This window comes from Leucoraja erinacea, chromosome 30 (genome assembly GCF_028641065.1).
Source record: "Leucoraja erinacea ecotype New England chromosome 30, Leri_hhj_1, whole genome shotgun sequence".
Lineage (NCBI taxonomy): Eukaryota > Metazoa > Chordata > Chondrichthyes > Rajiformes > Rajidae > Leucoraja > Leucoraja erinaceus.
This window is the reverse complement of record NC_073406.1, coordinates 17437194-17454408: the sequence shown is the minus strand read 5'-3', so window position 1 is coordinate 17454408 and position 17215 is coordinate 17437194. Positions and strand designations below refer to the sequence as shown.

Below are 17215 nucleotides of genomic sequence, written 5' to 3'. Positions count from 1 at the left end.
CTACGTCTTTGGAGTGTGGAAGGAAACTGAAGATCTCAGAAACAACCCACGCAGGTCATGGGGAGAACGTACAAACTCCATACAGGCAGCACCCGTAGTCGGGATCGAACCCTGGTCTCCGGTGCTGCATTGGCTGTAAGGCAGCAACTCTACCTCTGGGCCACCGTGCAGTACTTCGAATATAGGACAAAATCAGCAAGGCTTTGTGAAGGGAAGATCTTGCCGTACAAATCTGCTGGAGTCCTTTGTAGAAGTAAATAGCAGGACAGACAAATGAGAGTCAGTGGATGTTGTTTACCTAGATTTTCAGAAAGCCTTTGATAAGCTGCACATGTGAGGCTGCTAAGGAAGATGAGAGCCCATGGTATCAAAGGGCAGATACTAGCATGGATAGCAGGTTGGCTGGATGGTAGAAGGCAAAGAGAGGCAATAACGTGAGCTTTTTATAGTTGGCTGCCAGTGACTAGTGGAGTTCCACAGAGTTCGGTGTTGGGGCCGCTCCTCTTCACATTGTATATGTGGAAGAAAATATTAATATCCTTTCTTACTTAATTTTGTTTGGAATTAAACAAGGCAACGAAAGGATGTTTGGATGTGACAATTGGCATCTCTCGTTGACCAGGTTTGTGGGAATGGGCAAAATGAGATTAGACGTATTACCTCTTGTCTCGGAATACGTTGAAGGGTGGATGGTAAATGTAAACATGAAATAGTAGACGGAGATAAGGAAGCTTGTTTCTCTCAGTAGGGAGTTTCAGTCGACCACCCGCTCCCTCTACCGTTAGTAGCATAGATATGTTGCAGTAAATGGGGGGCTTATGATTGGCTCGGAGAGGGGATGGTGGTGCAGTCCGCCTCAAAGGTGAGATAGAACAATGTCAAGATTGAATAAGATTGACATAAACAAAAAGTATGTTATGACTGATGAAATAATTGGTACCCTTGTAGTAGATAGTATATTTTCGTATAGTTGTATCTGACAAAAAATAAAAGTTGTTTATTGCACAGTATAATTGTCGGCTAATTCTGCTGTGAAGTCAGAGAACAGGTAAGCAGTTAACTGCTGCCATCTCTCCATGATGTCATGCAATAAAGTCTCTTGAAGCAAACCTGCAAAGTCTCTACTTTTCATTTTCCTTTAATTTCCCTCGAAATCAATTTCTTCCACGGTATATTAATGATTTGGATAAGGCGATTGAGGGCTTTGTGGCCAAGTTTGTAGGGGATATGAAAAAAGGTGGAGGGGCCGGTAGTGTAGAGTAATCAGAGACTCTGCAGAATGACTTGTAAAGGTTGGGAGAGTGGGCAGAGAAGTGGCAGATGGAATACAGTGTAGTAAAGTGTGGAGGCATGCATTTCGGTTGTAGGAATAAAGGCGTAGACTATTTTCTAAATGGGGAGAGAATCCAGAAATCGGAGGTGCAAAGGAACATGAGAGCTGGTGCAGGATTCCCAGGAAGTAAGTTTTCAAGTTGAATCAGTAGTGAGGAAGGCAAGAATGCTAGAATACAAACACATGTAAGTAATACTGAGGCTCAGGCCACATTTGGAATATCGTGAGCAGTTTCGGGCACCATATTTGAGGAAGGATGTGCTGGCTCTGGAGAGGATCCAGTGGAGGTTTACAAGAATGATCATAGGAATGAGTGGGTTAACATATGATGAGCATTTGACGGCTGGGCCTGTACTCGCTGGAGTTTAGATGGATGAGGGGAGACCTCATTGAAACTTACCAAATAGTGAAAAGTTTGGATAAAGTGGATGTGGAGAGGATGTTTCCACTAGTGGAAGAGTCTCGGATTAGAAGTCATAGCCTCGGAATTAAAGGACGTTCCTTTAGGAAGGAGATGAGGATGAATTTATTTAGTCAGAGAGTGGTGAATCTGTGTAATAAAATTCATGGTCATAGAAGGCTGTAGAGGCCAAGTCAGAGGATATTTTTAAGGCAGAGATGGATAGATTATTGATTAGTACGAGTGCCGGGGTTTATGTGGAGAAGACAGGAGAATGGGGTTAGAAAGAGCAGCCATGATTGAATGGGGGAGTAGACAATAGGCTAAATGGCCTAATTCTGCTCCTATCACATATGACCTTGTGACCCTGGCCACACTCTCATTTAACCTACCATCAGAAATAAGGTAAAGGAGCCTGAAAACCTTGACCACCAGGTTCAAGCAGAACTTCTACCCAGCAACCATCAGTCCCGTTAACTGCAACTATGAACTTCCATGAACTTTCTTGGATCTTTGGATTTTTATTGCGGTTATTCATTTATTGATTTTTTTGTTTATTGAGTATTATCAATGTGTATTCTGTGTACAGGTGTGCTATGCTACTGCAGGTAAGAATTTCATTGTTCTGTTGTCAGTACATATGACTGTGCGGCACGATGGTGCAGTGGTAGAGCGGTGTTGTTGCTGCCTTACAGCGCCAGTGACCCGGGACCAATCCCGACTACGGGTGATGTCTCTATGGAATTTGTACATTCTCCCCGTGATCTGTGTGGGTTTTCTCCCAGCGCTCCGGTTTCCTCCCACATTCCAAAGACATACAGGTTTGTTGGTTAATTGGCTTCAGTAACAGTGTAAATTGTCCCTATGTAGAATAGTGTTAATGTGTGGGGATCACTGGTCAGTGCGGACTTAGTGGGCCGAAGGGCCTGTTTCCACTCTGATCTCTAAACTAAACTAAACTAGACAATGATACACTCTTGACTCTCTCAATTTTGAGAGGACAAACAATGTTTCGGGTCAGTACCCTTCTCGAGACTGAATGGAGGGGTGAAAGCTGGTAAAGAAAGTGCTGCAAAAGCTGGCAAACAGAACTGTACGCATATTCTAAGTACAATCAAACCAATGTGTGCAATTGCAACATTAATTTCCAAGTTGTGTACTCAATACATGAGCCTATGATTGCAAGCATGCCACACCACCCTTTCCACTTGGTCACTGCTTTCAGAACTATGAACGTGTCAGTCGGTCACAAAGGATGGGAACAGACTCTTAGGCCCATCTTGAACGTGCCATCCAAGCTGTCCCATCCACACTAGTCCCATCTGCCTGTGTTTGGTCCATACCCCTCTAAATCTTTCCTATCCATGTATCCGTCCAAGTGTCTTTTAAATCTTTTAAATATACACCTAAACTGCAGGAGTTGCAGACAGTGAGGAAGGCTTTCTGAACACAGTGGGATATAGATCAGTTGCAGAAATAGGCAGAGAAATAGCAGATACACCAATAGTCTCTCTGCTTAATGTTCCTGGCGTTGACCCCTCCCTGAATTTGACTTCCCAAGAATCTCACACATGTCTGGATTAAATTCCATTTGACACCACTTTACCCAACTTTCCAGCTCTTAAACAACCTTCTTTCCTATCTACGACTTCGCTATTTTCTATGTCGACTGCAAACTTAGTAAGCAAACCACCCACATACATCGCAAGCCTCCTGTCATCAAGCCAATTATGAATTCAGTTTGCCAAAATGTTTCAGACACCATGTCTTAACTTTCTGGACAGTCTACCGTGCAAGATCTTGTCAAAAGCCGCATAAAACTCCTCCACCACTCAATCTTCTTCAATTTTGTTACTAATCTCTAAAAAACAATCAAATTTTTGAACCATGATCACCCCTACACAAAACTATGCTGGCATTTCTAATCAGTCCCTTCCTTTCCAAACGAACATAACACTAGATTAATTGAAAGATGCAGCATGAAGACAGGCCTTTCAGCCCACCAAATCCATGCTGTCCATCGATTCCCCATTCACACCAGTTCTACAGTATATAATCCTCCTTTCGCATCCACTCACTACATACCAGGAGCAACTTACAGAAGCCAATTAGCCTACAAACGTGCAGGTCTTTGGGATATGGAAGGAAATCTATGTGATCACAGAGAGAACATGCAAACACCACATAGACAGCACCCGAGGACAGGATCAACGGCTCCACCAGATGCGCCACTGTGTTACCTTTGTCTCTACCAACAACTTCTCTACCGTTGATGCAATTTAAACATTGTTCCCTTATGGATATCGTTACAGATTAATACCCCTTGCACTGTTGCCCTGCCCCTTGCTCCATCACTGTCCCTTTGCTCCTTCGGCATTCCCCTCACCATGCCACACGCCCATCGCCCTTCCCCTTGCTCCATCACTGTCCCCCTTGCCATCCACTTGTCCATTCATCGCACTGCCCCTTGTCCCATTGAGTATAGAAGCTGGGATGTAATGTTAAAATTGTACAAGGCATTGGTGAGACCAAATCTGGAGTATGGTGTACAATTTTGATCGCCCAATTATAGGAAGGATGTCAACAAAATAGAGAGAGTACAGAGGAGATTTACTAGAATGTTGCCTGGGTTTCAACAACTAAGTTACAGAGATAGGTTGAACAAGTTAGGTCTTTATTCTCTGGAGCGCAGAAGGTTAAGGGGGGACCTGATAGAGGTCATTAAAATGATGAGAGGGATAGACAGAGTTGATGTGGACAAGCTTTTCCCTTTGAGAATACGGAAGATTCAAACAAGAGGACATGACTTCAGAATTAAGGGACAGAAGTTTAGGGGTAACACGAGGGGGAACTTCTTTACTCAGAGAGTGGTAGCGGTGTGGAATGAGTTTCCCAGTGGAAGTGGTGGAGGCAGGTTCGTTGGTATCATTAAAAAATAAATTGGATAGGCATATGGATGAGAAGGGAATGGAAGGGTTATGGTATGAGTGCAGGCAGGTGGGACTAAGGGAAAATAATTGTTCGGCACGGACTTGTAGGGCCGAGATGGCCTGTTTCCGTGCTGTAGCTGTTACATGGTTATATGGCTATTGAAAGGCGCAGACTCCCCCTCCCCCATCCCCCACCACCTGCCGTGACGTCACTGGACCAGCCTCCGCTCGACAGGCCGGTGACACGCGCATGCGCGGAGGGAGGCGTCCCACGTGACGCGTTTGGCGTCACTCGTCGCCCTGGGAACGACGCCGCTGCGGCACGAGTGTGGTGTCGGCGACGGTGAGGCCCGGGGACTGGGGGGGGAGTGGGGGGGGTGTGGGAGGGGGGGGGGGAGACAGGGGTGAGAAGGGGTGAGACTGGGGGAGGGGGGTGGGGGGAGAGGGGGAGGGGGAGAAGGGGTGACAGGGGCTATGGGGGAGAAGGGGTGAGAGGGGAAGGGGAGTGAGGCCCAGTAACCGGGGTATGGGGGATAGGGGTAGGGATTCGGATGTGGTGAAGGGGCGGGGGGAGCGTTCAGGCTGAGGGGGCGTAGGGGTAGTGGTGGGGTGTACGGAAATGAAGAGGGGTGGGGGAGAGACTGGGCTGGGGCAGGACATGATAATGGGTAATGTGTTGTAGCGTGTGGGGAATGGGGTGAAGGAGCGTCTGGGGACGGGGAGGGGGTTGTGATGGTGGTGGGGTGGGAGTGGTATAGGGGTGTGGTGGGGATTAAGGGTGAGGTGGGGGTGAATAGGGATGCAGCGGGGGTGGGGGTGGGGCATAGGGATGGGGGTGTGGTGAAGGAGGTGCGGCTGATAAGGAGGGCGAGCTGTGAGGAGGATGAGGTGGTGTTGACATGGTGGTGAGGGCAAAGGGCGATAGCAGGGGTTGATGGTTGACGGGGTGGGCCGATGGGGGAGGGTATAAATCTGTCCTAATGCCTTGTGTTGGTGGGTTGGAAGGCAAAGATGTCATGGTGGAGTATTGCGGGTTTGTTGAAGGGAAGAGTGTGTGGTGGCTTGGGGGGAAGAGGAGTGCGTGGTAGGTGGGACTTTAGAGAGATGTTATGGGGATGGGGTGCAGGTGGTTTGAATGGGGAGGAGATGTGGGGTGTGTTGAGGGGGGCAGGGATGCATTAGGACTGTGTGACCTGTACAGTTAAATTCATCCACAATGGTGGCTCTCTCCAGGAGAGTGAACAGAGTGTAAAAAAAAAAGGACACACAGAGTCTGTGGAATAACTCGGCATGCCCAGCAGCATGTCTGGAGAACATGGGTGGGTGACGTTTTGTGTTGAGTCCTTTCTTCAGACTGGGTCTGAACACTCAGAGAGTAACTGAGGGAGTTTAGTAAAGTTGGCTTCCTCTTTGCGTTGATCTCCTTGACACTTGCAGCAAACCTAGTCTGGTTGTTATGCTTGCCAAACCTGGGGCATCTTAGTCAGCGTTGTCGTTAAAGGTTCTTGAAATATATAAATACTTTTCCTGTCCTACCTAAGCAATTGGCATGGATCAAAGATTGGCTGGCTAACATAAGTAATGCACGTGAATATTTCTAGTTGGCAATGGGTGTTGCATGACAGATATAGTTGATGGTGATTCAGTTTATAAATGACTTGGGTGAATGCACCAAAATGCGGTTGTTGATTTTGCTATGGACACAATGGTAGGTAGGAAAGCAAGTTGTGTTGAGGTCATACAAAAAGCAAATGAGTTGGCAGAGTCTTGGGAACTGAAGTGTAAAGTCGTATTGTGTGGAAAATAAAGATGTGTATCCAAATAGAGAAAGATTACAGAGGTGGAGGAAGGAACTGCAAATGCTGGTTTACACTGAAGATGGACACAAAATGCTGGGACCGGCAGCATCTCTTTCAGAGTCTGAAGAAGGGTCTCAACCCGAAACATCACTCATTCCTTCTATCCAGAGATGCGCCTGTCCCACTGAGTTACCCCAGCATTTTGTGTCTATAGATTGCAGAGGTATTTGAATATGCTCGTGCCTCATTTGCCAAAGGCTAGTTTACAGTTAACAAGCAGAATTTCCAACAATGCCATTGTTCACTTCTAGGATAACTGCACAAAAGTAGGTATGTCATGCTTCAGTTATATAGGACCTTGGTGAAACCACATAGGCAGTACATGTATAGCTTTTGTCACTTAGTTTGGAAAGGCCATTGATGTTTTGGAAGCACTCATATCTGCACTAGGCAAGTTGTCTTAAGAGGAAAGGGCGGGCAGATTTGTATTGCATCTGCTCAATTTAGAAGACCCTGAGAAGTTCTGTTAAACTGGGTTCCAAAAAAATGTTTGCTTTTGTGGTGGAATCTAGAATAAGGGGTCATTATTTAAGAATAGGAGTTATCCCCTTCAGGCAGCGATGGGATTTTTTTTCATCCATCTAAGGCAGGAACAAGATGATTTGTCTTCTCTCCGTAAGGGTGCTGAGCTTTTGGTGGTTTAGTTTAGCGATGCAGCGTAGAAACAGGTCCTACAGCCCACCGAGTCCAAGCCGGCCAGCGACCCCTACACATTATAACACCATCCTACACACACTAAGGATAATTTACCATTATAGCCAATCAACCTACAAACCTGCACCTCTTTGGAATGTGGGAGGAAACGGAGATCCCTGAAAAAAACCCACACAGTCACAGGGAGAACGTACAAACTCCTTACAGGCAGCACCTGTAGTCAGGATTGAACACGGATCTCTGGCACTGTAAAGCAGCAACTCTACCGCTGCGCCACTGTGCCGTCTCCTTCAATGGTGGTATAAGCAAATGGCGATTTTTATTAAAGATTGTAAAATGTACACATTAATGTAAATGTACATATTCATGATACATGCTCTTAACACATTGTAGCGTTAAGCATGATGCCTTTAATCAATGGTACACTATCACAGGACTGTTTAGTAATTGTTTTCAGGATTCAGGTTATTCTGTTCTACATTTTGAACAAATGGGTTGAAGTAAATAAATGGCTCATGTTTGTAGTAAGTTGCTTCATGGATTTGTCATGAGTGAATGTTTGTGCAAGGGAGTTGAACAGGTACTTTGGTACTGTCTTCACTAAGGAAGACACAAACAATCTCCCAGATGTACTAGAGGACAGAGGATCTAGGGAGACAAAGGAACTGAAAGAAATTTGCATTAGGCAAGAAAGTATTGGGTAGACTAAATCCCCAGGGTCTGATGGTCTACATCCCATGGTACTCAACGGGATGGCTCTAGATATCGTGGACGCATTGGTGATAATTTTTCAATGATCGATAGATTAAAGATCGGTTCCATTGGATTGGAGGGTAGCAAAAGTTATCCCACTTTTAAAGAAAGGAACGAGAGAGAAAACAGGGAATTATAGATCAGTTAGCCTGACATCGATGGTGGGGAAGATGCTAGAGTCAATTATTAAAGAAATAATAATGGCGCATTTGGATAACAGTAAAAGGATTGGTTCAAGTCAACAAGGATTTATGAAGGGGAAATCCTGCTTGACTAATCTTCTGGAATTTTTTGAGGATGTGGCAAGTAAAATGGATGAAGGAGAGCCAGTGGATGTAGTGTATCTGGACTTTCAGAAAGCCTTTGATAAGGTCCCACAGGAGATTAGTGGGCAAAATTAAAGCACTTGGTATTGGGGGTAGGGTATTGACATGGATAGAGAATTTGTTTGGCAGACAGGAAACAAAGAGTAGGAATAAACGGGTCCCTGTCAGAATGTGAGGCAGTGGCGAGAGGAGTGCCGCAAGGCTCAGTGCTGGGGCCGCAACTATTTACAATATATATTAATGATTTAGATGATGGGATTAAAAGTAACACTAGCAAATTTGCAGATGACCCAAAGCTGGGTGGCAGTGTGAAGGGGATGTTAGGAGGTTGCAGTGTGACTTGGACAGGTCGAGTAGTGGGCAGATGCATGGCAGATGCAATTTAATGTAGATAAATGTGAGGTTATTCACTTTGGCGGCAAGAACAAGGAGGCAGATTATTATCTCAATGGTGTCAGATTAGGAAAAAGGTAAGTGCAACGAGACCTGGGTGGCCTTGTACACCAGTCATGGAAAGTAAACATGCACGTACAGCAGGCAGTGAAGAAAGCTAATGGCATGTTGGCCTTCATAACAAGAGGATTTGAGTACAGGAGTAAAGAGGTCCTTCAGCAGTTGTACAGGGCCCTGGTGAGACCACATCTGGAGTATTGTGTGCAATTTTAGTCTCCTAATTTGAGGAATGACATCCTTGCTATTGAAACAGTGCAGCATAGGTTCACGAGGTTAATCCCCAGGATGGCGGGACTGTCATGTGAAGAAAGATTGGAAAGTCTGGGCTTGTATTCACTGGAATTTAGAAAGATGAGAGGGGATATAGAAACATTAAATTATAAAAGGACTGGACAAGCTAGATGCAAGAAAAATGTTCCCAATGTTGGGAGAGTCCAGAACCAGGGACCACAGTCTGCGAATGAGAGGCCATTTAAAACTGAGATGAGAAAAATAAATATTTCACCCAGAGAGTTGTGAATTTGAGGAATTCTCTGTCACAGAAGGCAATGGAGGCTAATTCACTGGATGAACTTAAAAGAGAGTTAGATAGAGCTCATCTTTTAAATAGGAATCAAGGGATATGGGGAGAAGGCAGGCACGGGTTACTGATTGTGGATGATCAGCCATGATCACAATACATGGCGGTGCTGGCTCGAAGGGCCGAATGGCCTCCTTCTGCACCTATTTCTGATGTTTAAAAGTTGCAGCTCAGGTTCCTTTTTAATCTTTCCACTCTTACCTTAAACCCTGCGGTTTTAGACCCCCTCTACCTGGGAAATACGTTAACCATCTATCTTATCACCACTCCTCATGGTTTTATGTACCTCTGAGTTCACTCTGCAACTTCAAAAGCCCCAGAGATAATGTTATTCAGCAAGAGAAAGTCATAATTTGAAAACTATTTCATGAGTTTTACACACATCTGGAAATGCATTTCTTGGGCATTCTGTCACTGGAAATCAAGGGATTCTAAGTAAGAATTGTGTTGATTCCTTGTTCCTGTTTTGGAATAGTTCACTCTTGCACAAGGGCTGGAAGAGGAAAACGCAAGAATCGTTGATTGGTCTTTGGCTAAGACTGCAGATCACAAAATGCCAGTGAGCAACTGTAATATGCAGTGCAGTTAAGAAAAGTATTTGTTCCATTAGTGGATTTGGGCAATGAAGTATGTGTTTACTTTTTTAAAACAGTAGTAGTTATAGCATAGGAAGAGGTCGTACACCTCGCTGTTCGTGCCGTATTGTTACGTTCAGTGACTAATTCAATAATCTCACCAGTGTCTGCTTTAATAGTCAGGCTTCCTTGACATTCCTTTTCAGAGACGTACAGGTTTGTAGGTTAATTGGCCTTGGTATAAATGTAAATTGTCCCTAGTGTATGTTGGATAGTGTTAATCTGTGGGGATCACTGGTCGGTGCGGACTCGGTGGGCCGAAGGGCCAGTTTTCGCGATGTATATCTAAATTAAACTAAATAATAAATTCTTAGTCATTTACCTTCCCACATTTTGTTTAGACTTTACTGTCAAGTGCTTTTTGCTCTTTAGTGTTAAGTTATTGCTTCTGGGACTTGCACGTACATGCTGCCTTATCAGATCTGTCCCTGTGTTAGTCGTATCTGCAGTTCTGCTCACAGGCTTGGTGCGGGGCCAAGGTTTTGTTTTGTTGGAGTTAATTTTCCCTAATGCTTTACACCATCATATCAAAAATTATTTAACAAATGGCAATTCAAAAGCACCTACAAAAATACATTTTCAGTGCAATCTTTCATTAAAATTGAGCTAATTTATCTTCCCACGCAAGTGGTTGTGGAATGCTTTTATTCAAAGCTTTCATTTCACAGCAGAGGTGATGGAGCCCATCATTGTTTAACGGCACATGCCTGCTCTTGCCACATTTCATCGTGGAACAGTACTGTTGCACAGTTGATTACATTCTTAAAACATGCGGCAGGCTGAGCTTAGAGTGTATCCTTGGTATAACATTGGGATTCAAGAGTTCCACTTGATTATTTTCCACGGTAATGTGTATTTTTTTTTGTGGGGGGGGAAGCTAAAGAGTCACGTGAAATGGCTTCTTCCTCCTGCTGCGCAGTTTTCCTATGATAAACGAGATCATGTGGGCAATGAATTAATGGGGCAGTTGGAGAGAGAGTCTGAATAATGGAATATACAAATTCAAAGTGAGAACACAAACAAAGGAATGTAATAGTTGTGAAATGCAGAGGTGTAGGACATGCCCAACCGGGCCAGGTTCTGCTAATGGAGAGAGAATCACTGAGCCAACACACCGATGTAACCTACTGGGAGTCAGGCATTAACTGGGTTACATGGTTTACAATTTATTCCCATGGCATTGCCTTGTAGATTTGACCTATCCATCCTGCCCTCACCCTATTTGGAAGATAAAACCGACGTGTTTTCTCTCTGGTACAAAGTGCTGGAGGAACTCGGCAGATCAGGCAGCATCTGTGGTGGGAATGGACCGTCTTGTTTTTTCTCTTTCCCAATTCTATCAAAGGATCTTCTCTTTCTTTTCACAGATGTTACCAAACCTGCTAAGCCCATTTTCTGTTTTAAATTCAGCCAGACGAGAACGTGTGTTGGTGGAGGCAGGTGATTGTTGAGGTGAAAGGGTGGATGGGGTAGGAGTGTGGGGTAGGTAGGGTGTCCCTGCTGCATTCTGAGAATGTCATCTTAACTCCGTTGTAATAGTTGGCTCCAGAACAGCTGCTGCCTCACAGTACTCCTGGGACTTTTCAAGTATTATACACAGAGTGTGGTGGGTGCCTGGAACTTGCTGTCAGGGGTGGGACTGGTGGAGGCAGACACCATAGTGGTGTTTAAGAGGATTTGGATTGGCACATGGGAATGCAGGGATATGGATCATATGCAGGCAGATAAGTTTAACTTGTATTTATCTGCTGTGAATATTGTGGGTCAAAGAGCATGTTCCTGTGCTATGTTCTACGTTTTGTGTGTGGGTGTACCTTAACTCTCCTGCTTATGCTGTTTGGTTTGTTAGAAGTCCAGGATCCCATGTTGTTTATTAACGTGTCCTACCACCTTCAATAATTATGCACAAATTTGCACAATGTCTCTCTCCTTATACTCCTTTTAAAATTATTCCGTTTAAAACACCACCCTTTTGATATGATGGTGTATACATTTTGTGTCTATCTTCAGTGTAAACCGGCATCTGCAGTTAAGTTCCTTCCTGCACTCTTTTGCCTCCAGGCTATTACCTCAATTTAATTTGCTGTGTTATACTGAAGGATTATGATTAATTAGGTTTTCCAATTTTCTTTAGGTATGAAAGAGTGAAATGGCTGCTGCAGAACCTACCAGTAGACCACCCTCTGGGACCAAAAGCATTTCCTTTGATCTGCCTGTACACTCCATCGCAGATCACGAAGCCAACATCATGAATGTTCCCAGGCCTAAATCAGCCAAAGGCCGGTCTCGGTCTAACTCTGCTTATGCTCACGGTGCAGAGGCTTGTTCGATTCCCATTCCAGTCTCAACTACTTTTGGCGATCGGAACAGCTGCCCATCGCCTTCGCCCCCGGAGCTATATCCTCCCTCCAGGACCATGCGAATGTCCAAAGAGGAATTTCCGGAGCTCCTCCATCAAATTCCTTCTCGGCCGTCTTCATCGTTAAATAGGTACAGAGTTTTGCCATCCATTGTGAAGAGGGAATCCAGTAAGGCTGGAACAGAGACTCCGGACCACAAAAACAGTCGGCCGAATTTGCATGTTGACCTCGAAGAAAAATTAAAATTACACAAGGAAAAGAAGCCAAGTCATTTTAAATCGAACACTGCAGCTTCCAAAGCACACTCGCGCCAGAGTCCAGCAGCCGTTCCGCCGGATGAGCCTTCAGACACCGAACCAAGATTGCAGCTTGCTGTGAGGTACCCTTCAGGCCAGAGGTTCGAGAGTTGCTTCAGACCCTCAGACACACTACAAACAATCCTGTCTGTAGCTGAACGGAAGAGTAATGGCAACTACAAGAACTCTGTGGTCGAAACAATGGATGTGCCTCGGAGGAGCTTCTGTGACCTGACCAAGACACTGGAGGAATGTGGCATTCAAAATAAATCAGTAATTTGCATCTTACAAGGTGACAGTGATTAGTGGTCGTGCTGGTGACTTGTGTATCCTGTTTTTTCTATTGTGAAATGCAAGATGATGACATACCTATCGACCACCACAAATATTTCAAAATCCCACCTTAAGTAATTAAGATTTCTGAGCGTAAATCCAATAGCAGGCTGTAAAATTTGAATGGCATGTTCTTGAATTCTGACGAAAACTGATCAACAGTGTAAAGGTTGAGAATTGGGGTTATAATCTACATTTTCTGTAGCTTCTTGAGTGGGGAATTGCCTAGTAATTATGCAACTGCTGAGACAGTGAAGAAAACTAAATTACAAGAGTTTGTGGATAATATATAATCCCAAATGACTATTAAAATAACGGGGAACCTTAGTGCATATCAAGTATGATGAATTGCATGTCTACTCTTGCTGTGGTCTTTCCAAGTGATGTTATTTCTCTGAGGGAATACCATGTAACATGACTGTTTCATCCTGACTTAATTGTGCTGGGAATCTTCAAGATGCACGTCAGAGGTCATTGGCAAAATCTGTAACCACGACAAAATGACTTAGTTGGGAGTAATGAACGGAAGATAGCACATATAGTCTGCTAGTAGACACAAAATGCTGGAGTAACTCAGCGGGACAGGCAGCATCTCTGGAGAGAAGGAATGGGTGACGATTCGGGTTGAGACCCTTCTTCAGATTGATCATTTCAGTCGACACATCAATGGACAGACTCCAACATTTTGTGTCTACCTTCGAGTTAAACCAGCATTTGCAGTTCTGTCCTACACATATAGTCTGCTGCCTTGATCAACAATCTGCAGCATTTTCAGATGCAGTGTCTTCACTTACAGTCATATATATTTAGATGTGCAGCTTGTAATAGTTATTGGGGCCATTCCAACCCGGATCAAAGCAAAGCCGTGATTCATCCCAGTTCTTCAGAGTTTTCCTAGCATAAAGCAAGCCTTTAAGTTCTTTATTGCTGGGGTGCCATTGGTCAGTGAAGGATACACAGTGCCACTCCCCATTACTTACCTGCACTCTCATTTCTTTCACCAAGCAGAACTGCTGAATGAAGTGGCTTTCTCCAAAGAGTGCCACCTCTTTAGGAGTTCCTGCCTTGCAGCGAGATCTCATGGTAGTGATGGTGTTTTTGAAAACATCTTGTGCACAATTGCAGTCTGACTGTGTTACAATTCCAGCATTGTCAATGTGCTGCACATTGCCTCCCCCCATAGGTTTGACTGAAGCGTGTGTGGTGGCCCCATGCTGAATGCATTTGTTTATGCACCACCATTTCAATCCAACCTCTTTCGCCGATGCACCTATTAGATATTTCAACTTCTTTAGGGCAATACAGTAAGCTGTATTAGCGGTGGAAAGTTGCACTGGAAATTCCGTGTACAATTTTTCGAAATATTTTCTTTTGCCCTCAAGACTCGACTCTAAATAATGAAAGTTTAAATGGTGTTGCTTGGGACATTGATGTTTGCTACAACCACACCGTAAGCTGATCACATCATCAGTGCTGACTGAAACTGTGTGCATGAGAAAATATACAAGCACAAAATATACTGCTGTGACAGAAAGGGTAATTTAAACTAAAGGATAGACTAAGAGGCATAAGAAACTGGAATCTTTAGCTAGATACCAAGTGCTAGAGTAACTCAGCGGGTCAGGCAGCATCTGTGGAGGGAAATGGAATCAGGCGATGTTTCGGGTCGAGGCTCTTCAGTCTCATTCTGAAAAAAGGTCCAGTGCCAAAATATTGCCTGTCCCTCCACAGATGCTGCTTGACCCACTGAGTTGTTCCAGCACTTCATGTTTTGTATAGGATGGGCTTTTTCTATCTCCCAGCTCCCCCATAAAAGTAGCAAGGGATAAATGGAAAGAGCTTAATTTAATGTAGCCGAGGGCAGTGATTCAGAGTTTTAAGTTTTCCCTTTTGACTTGTCAATCACTAAGTGAACAACCGATCAGTTCATGCTTTTGATCTACAGGTAGAAATAACTTTCATGTTCAAATGATTTTAATGAAATTTTAATATATTTTATATTTTGACTTTTCTGATTGCCTTGACTGGACACATACCAACTTGCTTATATTATTTTAATGATTTACATACTTGTGATATAGCACAGAAGAATATAGAGCTGGAAGAATGTAGCAAATAATTTTACCGAATAGTTTTGATATGCTGATTTACTAGAGATTTTGATCAAACCCATGACAGGTTTTACAATCCTTCATCCAAAGATACTTGGTTTTCAAATGGAATATTTACATTTTATTTCAGAAGTTCAAAGAACCAAACTGCAATACATTTTCAATATTTTCAGTTTGATTTCACTCTTGTGAAGTCAGTCTTGTATATTCTACAAGTAACAAAAGTGTCACCTCTCACTGGTTCGCTTTCAGTAATGTAATCACCAAGTGCAGGGTAACAGGCCACAAGATAGCTGCTGCTGGGCAAGTGGTAATTTCAGCCCTTCAAATCCATGCCAACTCTATTTGCATTTGGCCTCACTCTGACAGTAGAGGAGGCCCAGGACAAAAAGAGATGCTGCTTGGCCCGCTGAGTTACTCCAGCTTTTCATGCCTATCTTTGGTGTAAACTAATATCTACAGTTCCTTCCTACACTAATTAAGGGCAATCTAGCTAGTTACACATTCCATTGTCCTGCAACTGATTGGCTTTCAGATCCTTCACCAGTCATCTGGACAATACAGTTCTCTTCTGACCTGCCCAATGTGTTCTAGGTCTTACCACTTGCTGCAGAGAAAACCTTTCCTAATACCACTTTTGTTTCTTTTGATAATCGCTACATTATAGTAGTTCATGATTTCTTTACCAATGGGAACAGTTTATCTCTGCCCACTGTCCTTTCCCTCGTGATTTATTTGCCCCCCCCCCCCCATTAGTTTTCTCAATGGCTCTCTTACATCACAGTTCCACTGACCAGGATGTGATCTAAACCTTCAGTGTTTGTCTATCTGAAAATTACAGGATTTCCCCAGGTGCTCTACATTCCTCCCACATCCCAAAAGTGTACTGGTTGGTAGGTTTCTTGACTACATCAATTCTGCCAAATGTAGGCTGTAGAACAGCACATCACTGTATACGCACTTCAGCCTGTGATGTCTGTGCTGGTGGAGATGGATGGTAGAAGAACCAGAGTTGGTGGACCTTTAAAAGAGAATAGCTGGAAGAATAGGATCATTCTGAGACCCGTTTAGAGGAAGACCATTCAGCCCATTGATTATGTCAAAGGAAATACCAATTAGATCTCCTCACAACCTCTTTTGCAAGGAGAACAACCCTTGCATCTCCTCTGCTCACTTAACTCGGATTCCTCATCCCGGGACTTCTGGTGAAGCCCATCTATACCCCCTACAAAGCCTCACACCGTCCCTAGAGTCTGGCATCTAGAAGCAGTGATTGTGAAAGATTCATCATGACCTCGGGCTCTTGGATGCTGTGTCTCCCTAAAGCAGGATATCATATGCTTTAATCACTTTCTCAATGTGCCCTGTAGTTTTCGACAAGCCACACAAATACCCCCCACCTCTTATTGTTACTCCTCTTTCAGAATTGTGTTTCAGTGGTTGTGCAACGATCAAATTACCGGACTAGTAATACAGAGACTTGGATCCTATCCTGACAGCTGTGGAATTAAAATTGTTAATAATCTGGAATTAAAAAATCTAGTCATTATTGGCGGTAACCACAAACTATTGTTCCACTTGGCTTGACTCATTTCCTAGAACAAGCAATGGCACCTCCCTTGTTAGCTCAGAAGCATACTGGTCTATCAAGTACTAAGCACAGAGATAGCACAGCAATACAGTGACCCAGTATCAACTCTGACCCACTGTGCTATGTGGATTGTACACAGTCTCTCTGAAACTGATTTATTTGTATATATTATTTAATAATCAGGATTCATTATCATCTGATTTAGCAAATGTCATTAGAATGTAGAATATTACAGCATAGGAACTGGCCCTGTGGCCCACAATGTATTAAGATTACGTTTCAACTGGGAATGCAGTCACCCAACTAGTCAGATGTTTTTCTCCTAATGTTATTACATTTGTGGTTTAACTCATACCTTTGTTCAAATAAAAGCACACATTTTGATATTCTGTCGTACCTCATTGTTTATTGATTTTACTGCCACACATAGTAATAGTTGTCAGGATTACACTGGAACAAGCCCAGCATTGGAGGTTGCTGACTGTGGTCTCCCCTCATACCTGTCTGCCTGTGGAGGGCTGATCTCACAGACCACCTACATCCTGGCGTGTTGGTGAGGTAGGCTGTGGCTATATTTGTTAGAGCTTCAAACTGTAAAGGA

At 43.8% G+C, this 17215-nt stretch overlaps 1 protein-coding gene across 1 annotated transcript; it reads left to right on the top strand.

Moving 5' to 3' along the window:
• The first annotated feature begins 4953 nt into the window (after window positions 1-4953).
• On the top strand, window positions 4954-17000 carry ubxn10 (UBX domain protein 10). Its single transcript, XM_055659580.1, has 2 exons — window positions 4954-5006; window positions 12058-17000. Exon 2 carries the CDS (start codon window positions 12073-12075, stop codon window positions 12883-12885), a length of 813 nt encoding a protein of 270 aa, XP_055515555.1. The 5' UTR covers window positions 4954-5006; window positions 12058-12072; the 3' UTR covers window positions 12886-17000.
• The last annotated feature ends 215 nt before the right edge of the window (window positions 17001-17215 follow it).